Source organism: Hevea brasiliensis, chromosome 16 (assembly GCF_030052815.1).
Source record: "Hevea brasiliensis isolate MT/VB/25A 57/8 chromosome 16, ASM3005281v1, whole genome shotgun sequence".
NCBI lineage: Eukaryota > Viridiplantae > Streptophyta > Magnoliopsida > Malpighiales > Euphorbiaceae > Hevea > Hevea brasiliensis.
Genome location: NC_079508.1, coordinates 38,410,209 through 38,420,379, shown reverse-complemented (window position 1 = coordinate 38,420,379; position 10,171 = coordinate 38,410,209). Strand labels below are relative to the sequence as shown.

The window sequence follows — 10,171 nt, the reverse complement described above, 5'->3', positions numbered from 1 at the left end:
TTTTTGGTTCGATTTCAACTTCATTTTGGGCTTGTTTTTGGGATCCATTTCAAACTCAATTTGAGTCATATTTTCTATTTTTAACTCTAATTTAAGGTCTAATAATAATTAATTAAAAAAAATGAATTAGTTAATTTGGTTCAATCAATTCTTTTTCGTCGAAAAATCAAATTGAACCAAATAAACTAAATTTTTTATTGCATAAATCGAATTAAATTTTTAAATGGTTTGATTTTTCCGCTTGAACTGAATCTGCTCGCCCCTAACAAGCCATGCACTACTAAATGTGGTGGTTGCTAGGGCAGATCCCTAATATATGTGCATTACTTCAAAATTCGGTCAGCAGTTCAAAATGAATATATATTCGTCAAAAACAATTAACACTACGGACTTAAAGAACCATTGCCAAGCTCAAGACTTTTTCCTACTGATTGAAATACTTGTCAACTTTTATTGTACATTCTAACAGATCAACAGTAAACTTTGAGGAACCAAATCAATCTAGCCAAGGAATTCACCGAGTTAATGACTGTTTGTATATATCAATTAATTTTTGGACTAAGGTAAAACTTTGGATCTCTGAAAAACCTAGTAATAATGTCTGCCTTGTCAGCTGAAAGATCTGTGTTCTCCAGTATATACTCTTTTGATGCCTTAGCAATTGCTTCAATGGAACCAATAGCTTGATTGAGCTGAAATAAGGCAGGGTTAAATTAGAAGGATTTAACTTCAAGAGTCCACCTGAGCAAATCATACTGCTGCACTGCTGAAAACCGAATTATTTTCAAATTACAATCGCCTTAGTAACTTCAGAAAATGCCCTTTTGCAAAGCAAGAGTCTGCTTGCTTTATTTGAGATTTATAAAGCAACTACTGCTGTTAGTCACAACTTCATATGAATACAATTTACATGCCATAAATAAAACTAATGTCTCACATCACTTACCATTCACAGTAACATTTTAATCTGAAAAGTAATATTTGAGTGAGACTGACTCTTTCACAGATCCAAATGGGAAACGGATGCTGTATCAAGTCAGACAAATGGACTCCTAATATTCTACAATTTTGTAAGCTATGCACTGCTGGAAACCCTTCAAATTGTCAAATTATTATCTGGAGCATTTCACGGCATAGTTTTCCATAGTTTAAAATGTCAAGAAGAATCTGGCTAGGACATAGTTAACTTCATATTTCTCACAAGTATGATCGTTCTAAATCTTTTAAGATCTAGTAAATTTTCAAAGACTAGATTTTATCCTACATTCATGAATTGTCTGCATTTTACTGGATTAAAATACCTGGTTATGTACAAACAAAACAAACAGGCAGAGATTACATTGTTTGATTTACTTGATAATTAACACATTAGTTAATATAACATATAATGTATTGATGCTATTAAGAAGAACAACTAAAGAAGAAAAAATTGAATTGATTGCTTGGTTGAATCAGTGTGGACTGTATTACCGCATTTGCATCATGGTTATCAATGCCTGGTATGGATGTGACCACTCTGAAATTGTCCATCCCTTGCATTGCTTGCTTCCTCTTCATGGGGAGGAAACAGAAGTGCAACCAGAAAAATAATTATTGTGGAATATCAGATTACTAGTAGATAATATTGGCAAGAGGATAAATCCCAGAAACTAACCTCAGCCTTCAACTTCGATGTAACATCCTGCCTCTTGCATGCTGAATTAATCAGTGTATATTACTATTACTGAACAGGTATTTGCGTGGAAGAATGCAAGTGATTAAAGCTTGTAATGAGAGGTTACCCCCACGAGAGAGAGCTATCTTAACAATCTTTTCAAATCCCATTTCTCTGTCTTGAACTGGCACAAACGTTGGCTTGCCAAGCTCCATTCCATACCTTAAATATATCCAAGCAAACATCAGAAGTTCTTTAGAATCAAACTCAAGAGTACAAAGAAATCAGCTTAAAAATACATTAGCTATATATTACTAACTCACTTGAAGTAAGAGCGAACAAAAGAATCATTCTGCTCCTTGGTTGGAAGGCATACAACAACATAAAGGTTAGCAAACTGTCCTTTCAGCTTCTGAACTCTGCATATATAAATCAGATCATGTAAACTGAACAAGCCAATTATAAAACACAGCAAGAGATCCCATAAGAACAATTTATAGTTTACCTGCTGAAGATTGGCATGACATTCTCACAATCCCAGTTAGTCACAAAGATGAATGCCACTGACAATCCCCCACAGTTGAAAATGCAATCCTACATTTTGAAAATGGAGAGCTGGAATTTAAATTAGAAGAAAGAGAGAATATTTATACAAGGAAATAAATCAAATTCTATTTTAATGTGATTTTTAGAATTACTAACAAAATATTACAGCAAATTTAATAATTATAATCAGAAGTAAATCTCATTTTCACCCAAATTCAAGTTATTTAAATATAAAAAAAAATCATAAAATATACAGATTTTAGTATGAAGAATAAAAAATGAAATCATATTCCAGGAATTGCAATTCGTTCCCATTTCTGTAGCAAACAAAACATTCCCAGAAAGGCGATTACGGGAGAAATCGGGACAAAGTTGAGACGAAAGGAATTAGCAGCTAGGAAGGAAGAGATAAAATTGATAAAAGAAGGGTGTTGTTCATCTCTCCATTTGCTGTTCATCATACAAACTCCTGCACTACCTGCAATAATTAAACCAAACAGCATTGGCTCAACCACACCATTTCAAAAAAGAAGAAGAAGAAGAAGACATGCAAACGTGTTCTCTCATTTCCCCTCAGCTTTCCTGCGATTTCTCACGAACCAAACATATTAATAGCAAAATCAGATTGAACAAACTCGAGAGACAGAGTGCAGACAATCCCGATGATTAAGGAGTAGAAAGGTACCTGAACTTGTGAAAGATGAGGTATTTTGAACCGTTGGATCTCCGTGGATTGATTTTGAATTCACCATAGCTGAGCTTCGAAAGAGAGAATGAGAACTGCGAGCGAAGGGAGTGAATTTGAATAGGCGCGAACGCTATAGGAAAACACTTGAGTTGAGACGACGTAATTAAATTCGATTGGGCTGACTCGGCCCATCACAAGCCCATTTTCTGAATTAGTTGCTTCAATTCCATCTTCCGCTCAGCATAGATTATAATTAAATGATAATATAAATCTCTTTAAATTTTAATTTAAGTAACATAAAATATTAAAATATTTAATAGTAAGTTTTTAGTAGGATTATACATGGTTTCCATAGTTCGAATTAAATTAAAAAATTATATCGAACTGAATAAAAAAACATATCAAACCGAATTTATATTTATTGTTTTGAATTTTTTCTAATTCTTTACCAAAAATCAAATTGAAATCAAGCTAAAAAAATAATTATATATATTACTTTACATTTTTTAAACATATTTTTAAATTCACTAAAATTATATATATATATATATATATATATATATATATATATATATATATATTAAAGACTATATAATTAAGAAATATATAAAAAATAATATAAAATTCTTAATAAGGAATAATTTTGCTATTAATAATTATTATTTAGTATTATTATTTTTTTATTAGAAATTTAAGATTATATTTTTATTTTAAAATAAACACAAAATGTTATAGTTTGGAGTCTACAAATTAAATTTTGAAATAGAATTAGAATCAAAATTAGAATTAGAATCATATCAAAATTACTGAAAACCAAATCAGAACCGAAAACAAATATTTAATTCCAAGTTTAGTTCCTATAATTTAAAAAACTAAAGGTTTGGTTTTGATTTTTAATTAGAACTATAATGAAATTTGAACCAAATACTCCTAATTTTTAAATAGTATTTACTAATATAACACTTATCAAATTAAAAATTATATTCTTCCCATTAACTTTGTAATTATTAGAAAAAAAAGGTTTTGATTTTGCTCTCCATTTACTGACAACTTCAACAATTTTAATGGTACATATTAACACTTCATTAACTCATAATTTATTTAGGTAAAACTATCAATTTATAAAAATATATTTTTTTTAATTTAATAAATTTCACGTCAATAGAGGTGACTAAAAAATAAGTTGTTAAGTATCACAATATAAATTATGCTATTTAAAATAAAAATAAGGATTTTACGTATAAATTAAAGTTTAAATATTTATTATTATATTAAATAATTTACCCATTTAAATTATAAACCACTCTTTTTAGAACAACGACTATGAAACCTATAAAAATTACTATTCAAAATCTAACTCGGTTGTTATTTTCGATACCTGACTTCGTATAAATTTAATCATAATTTTGTTTTAAATTATTTATGTCAACATAAATATTATTTAAATAATATCTAAAATCCTTTAATTTTACATATTTTAATTCATTAATAATTTACGTAAAATTAATTTTTATTAATAATTTATATTTTATTTAATAATTCTATAAAATATTTAAATTATATTTTTTAAAAATAAAATATATAAATATTTATTAATATTATTAATATATATATATATATATTATATTTAATTTTACTCTATAAATAGTAACCCTTGGTGCATGATGTTTAGAGATGATATAGTTCTGATAAATGAGACGCGAGAATGAGTTAATAAATAGTTAAAACTTTGGAGAAGTACTCTAGAGTCAAAGGGTTTTAAGTTAAGTAGAACAAAAACAGAATACATGCATTGCAAGTTCAGTGAAGGCCGAACTAGTGATAGGGAAGGAGTTAGTTTGGATGGAGTGGTAATGCCTCAAAGTAATCACTTTAAATATCTCGCCTCAATCCTTCAAGTAGATGGGGGATGCGAGGAGAATGTTAATCATACGATTAAAGCCGGATGGTTGAAGTGGAGAAGTGTCACAAGAGTTTTATGTGATCGCAAAATTCCCAATGAGTTGAAAGGAAAATTTTACCATACAGCCATACGACCGGCCATGTTATATGGTAGTGAGTGTTGGGCACTGAAAGAGTCGTATGTGTCTAAGATAAAAGTTGCGGAGATGATAATGTTAAGGTGGATGAGTGGTCATACTAGACTATATAAAGTCCGTAATGAGAGTATTAGAGAAAAGATAGAAGTGATGCAAATTGAGGATAAGTTGAGAGAATGAAGATTGAGGTGGTTTGATCATGTGAAGCGTAAACATACGGAGGCTCTAGTTAGACAAGTAGAACACATTAGGTTAGATGATAGAAAGAAAAGAAGGGATAGACCTAAACTGATTTGGAGAAGACTAGTACAACATGACCTTGAAGCATTACACATTTTCGAGGATTTAACCCAAAATCGTTTAGAATTGAAAAAGAAAATTCATATAACCGACACCAAATTCTTGGGATAAAGGCTTAGTTGAGTATATAAATAGTTTTAGATAATAAGCATATGAGAGAATTTTTAGTTTAACTACTTACTTTTAATTTTTTATATAAAATATATTTTTTTAACTTATAAGTTAATTTAAAAATAAGAAATTAATTATTTGGTAAAACTACTTAAAATTAACTTTTAAATAGTTTGAATGCTTGGTTAAAAGATGTTTAAAAGTAATTTAATTTGTCAAAATGATAAAAAAATATATATGATTAAGTGTTGTGCTTATTAAAATGAGGATAGTATTGATATTTTAAAAAAATAGTAAGATAATATAGTCTTTTACTTGGATCAATTATTAAAAAAATGTGAAAAAAAACTATTTATAATTATGGTGTGAATTTGAAACTATTTATAAAAGTAGTATTTGCTCAAAAAAAAAAAGGTCACTGGGAAGAGATGTTTCAAATAAAGATTTGTAACATAGAAAACTCCACTCTCAATAGAATTTTTAAGTGCGTCAAAGCTTGTGTCAGAGGCTTTACAAGGAATATTTTTTTACTTCTAAAAACGCCACTGCAAATAGAATTTTCTTTGACAAGTTAAATCATCAGCTTTTTGATAGAATGTGAGGTTAATGCTTCTGAAAATGCTGAAAATGCCACTGGTAGTAGCATTTTCAGAGTCACGTCATATCACTCCTTACAATTTCTACACGCCTAGTACGACACAATCATTGGGGAGTGACCTAGTATAGACACAATAATTGGGCAGTGACCTGGTACAACACAATCATTAGAGAATGTTTGAAGAGAGAATGACTTATGAAAACGCCATTAGGAGTGGCATTTTCATCCAATGACGTTTATAGTGGCTCTTCCCATGTATAAAAAGCCACCCGAGTTTTACTATTTTCTTTAACTACATTCATTCATTTATTCGGTTAGTTCTCTTCTCAGGGTTTTTTTTTCCCTAATATTACCTAGTAGTGTTCTTAACAATTTTATTATCTTTAAGTCATTTAGTTTTCCATTAATATAAGAACATTGATGTCCAAGTCTATATTTTAACATATTTTTTTAATAAATTTAAATATCATTATGAAATATTTTTAAGTTGAATTTTATTAATTACAAGAGGTCTTCTTGTAAAAAAAATATATAAACTTATAAATATTTCACAATGGCATTAAAATTTATTAAGAAAAAATATTAAAATATAAACCTAAATATTAGTGTTCTTCAATCGATGGAGAGCCAAATGACTTGAAGATAATAAAATTGTTAAGAGCATTACTACATAATATTAGAAAAAAAAAAATGAGAAGAGAACAAACTGAAAAAATGAATGAATATAGTTAAAGAAAATAATAAAACTCGGCTGGTCTTTTATAGATAGAAAGAACAATTGAAAACGCCATTGAGAGTGGCATTTCATAAGCCATTATTTCTCCAATCTTATGAAAATGCCATGCCACTTCCAATGGCATTTTCATAAGTTATTCTCTCTCCAATCACTATGTAGTATTAGGCGTGCAGAAGTTGTAGGGAGTGATGTGGCATGACTCTAAACACGCTACTCCAAATGGTGTTTTCAAGAGCATTAATCACATTTTGTCAAAAAACTAATTATTTGACTTGTCAAAGAAAACTTTATTAGTAGTGGCATTTTTAGAAGTAAAAAAATATTTTCTACAGATCTTATGACATAAGCTTTAACGCACTCGAAATATCTATTGGGAGTGGCGTTATCTCTTTTCCTAATGGCATTTTTTTTATGCAAATACTATTTTTTGTAAATAGTTTCAAATTCAAACTACAATCATAAATATTTTTTTTCATAATTTTTTAATAATTAATCCATTTTACTTAGTCAAAATATAGTTTTAAAAGAAGTAGATAAATCATAAATAATAATACCTTACTGATGACTTCTGACTTATTTTAAGCAGTTTTTTAACTTACAAGTCAAATCAAACACTAATTTATTTATGATTTTTTTACTTATAAGTAAATTCAATTAACTTATAAGTTAAACCAAACACTTTCATAATATTCAAACCATGACACCAATATTATTTCTTCAATTTAAATTTATTCAAAATCTAATAATGTAATACTCAAATCCATTTTAATAGGATCATGTCTATTCGGGTAGATTAATATAAAATTAAAACTAAATTAATAAAAATAGGTTTACTATAATTTTTGAAAATTGCTTACTATGATTTTTAATCAACAACTAGAATGTTAAGTAGCAATGAAATTTAAATGAATAATTTTTAAAATAATAACTAAATTAATTAAATTTTTATTGATAAAATTAATTATAATTTCATTAATAGTATTTATAATTTATAATTATATATTCATATTATATAATATTAATTACTAATAAAATATCATTTAATTATATTTAATTAACGATTTTTAATTTCATTTTACTTCAAAAATTTAAAATAAATATCACGTAATTTATGAAATATATATATATATATATATATATATATATATATATATATATATATATATATATATATAACGTCTAAAACTTCTGAGCTCTGAATAGTAATATTTTTAGTCATTGAATAATACTATTCAAAGCTGATTTGAGGATTAAAAATACGATAAAAATAAATTAAAATAAGTAGAATAAAAATCAAAGTGACCATCGGATTATGGACTTAATCGATATTATTAAAAAAGATTGACTATAACCCGATGAATGACATTTTGGTCAATTCACTATAAGAGTTGACTTTTGACCTAAATGTCAATTAAAATGAGTGAGGTTAAAACATTAAAAAAGAATTAAAAACATAAAAATGTGTAGGAAAAATTTACATGGGACATATATGGAATTAATGGATTTGTTATAATAATAATTATAATTAAAATTAATTAAAATAAGACAAAGTTAATTAATTCAAGATAACCATTATCTTCTTCTTCTTCTTGCTCTTGGCCGAACCATGCCCCATTCTTACTTCCACCATTTGTGTCCTTCCAAGCTCCAATTACATGCATTTTCTATCATAAAACCTATAGCTACTTGAGATAAAACTTGATATTTGACCTAAATTTGAAGATTGGTAGCAAGAGGATTGAAGGAAATTAAAGAAATTGGAAGCTAGAAATTGGCCTAAGTGAGGTATGTGCATTTCTTGCTTAAATTCTTATATAATTCTTGAATTTAAGTTGGATTATATGGAAATTACAAAGAAAATGATAAAAATCATGTATAAGTGAGGGTATGGAAATTCGGCCAACTATGGGAATATAAGGGTCGTGATGGTTTGATGGAATTAAACATGCCTACTAGTTTAGATTGAGGTGTATACATCCTTTATATGATTGGAACTTGCTTGGATTTGGAAGATGTGAAATTAGGGTTTTGGAGGAATTAGGATTTTTGTGCTATGAAGTGTAATTAATGTGTATAAGGCCATATAATGACCAATTGATGGGTATTGAATGAGAAAGGATGTGAGTTTGGTGAAAGCATTAATGTGAATGACCATGAGTTGTGAGTTGTGAATCTGGACACCATGAGTCCAGTAGGTTTGAATGCTCAAAAGTTGAGCTATATAGCTCCAATTGGTGTGAAACCAATTGGAGATGAAACTTAAGAAAAGTCAAACTTTTATGAAGACAACCTGCCTAGAAAATGAACATAAGTTACCCTAATTAAGGCTTGAATTCGGGTTACCAATTATGGACCTAGAGAAGATGACTAAATAAACAATATTTAGTAAATTAGTCATAACTCACTTTAGGAAACTCCAATTTAGGTGACTCTTGAACCAATGGAATTCTGAGACATAGGAGAACAATTCATGTGAAGAACTTAAAGCCAAATTATGACTCTAATTCAACTAAATTGCTAGACAAAATTGGTCCAGAAAACCTGTCCTGGTTCTGGACTGAACCTGAAATCCTGAACACTTAGGTATCTGACCAGTTTTGGCAAAATTGCCATAACTCAAGCTATAAAACTGAAAATGTAATAATTCCAAAGTCAAAATTCTCCTAAAACATAGGACTACAACTTTTCTTTTTGGACCAGAACTCAGTTCTTAGAGCAAAGTAAAGGAATTGTTAGGATAAGTCAGGAATGTCAAATATGGAATTCCTGCACCTGAAGCACTTCGCCTTATGATCTCCAAATGGTTATGAGGCCATAACTTCCTCTACAAAACTCTAATTTAGGTAATTCAAAAAGATTTGAAAACTTAAGACAAAGGCCTAAAACTTTGTTTTAGGAACTTGAAGCCAATTCTGAGCCTATGGTGTTTGGATATTTGTTGCAAAATTTGGTGAAATTCTGGAATTTATAAAACTTTCACAAAATGATTTGAAATGTGATATGTACTTAACATAAATGATTTAATGAACACATAAATCACATGAATATGTAATTGGGACTTATGTTCTCATCATGAATGGAATGAAAATGCTATGAAGCATGAATAACACATGTGTTGAAATAATGAGACTTATGCACACATAATGATACTAATTTGCCCATGTATGCCCAGACATCGGTGTATAGGTTGGATCGATTGGCATGCTAATTAGGGACCACAGATGTAGTACTGCCCATGGCTTTCGAGCATACGTTATGAATAATCATTGATAGACAATGTATGTCTGATATGGTTATTCTTCTGGCTTTATACCTGCATGCTGGCAAATTATGCCTGATAGTTTTACTGGCTTTTATGCCTGACAGATGTATACCTGATAGGCACATGGAGTGTCTAACTAGTATAATTCCGTGTATCTAGTCTTAACAGTCTGTTAGAGGTTACATTGGGCATTGAAATAAATCTAATAAGTTAAATATTAAAAGAGGAAGAAAAAGA

General features: G+C 28.8%; 1 protein-coding gene across 1 annotated transcript; it reads right to left on the bottom strand.

Annotated features, from left to right (window-relative positions):
- Positions 1-391: 391 nt before the first annotated feature.
- Positions 392-2,969, bottom strand: LOC110647894 (protein PARTING DANCERS homolog). Its single transcript, XM_021801923.2, has 8 exons — positions 2,886-2,969; positions 2,554-2,678; positions 2,160-2,248; positions 1,978-2,073; positions 1,782-1,876; positions 1,655-1,695; positions 1,471-1,551; positions 392-692 (listed from the first exon to the last, which is right to left on the bottom strand). The coding sequence occupies exons 1-8, from the start codon at positions 2,950-2,952 to the stop codon at positions 543-545; spliced, it is 744 nt and encodes a 247-aa protein (XP_021657615.1). The 5' UTR covers positions 2,953-2,969; the 3' UTR covers positions 392-542.
- Positions 2,970-10,171: the final 7,202 nt, after the last annotated feature.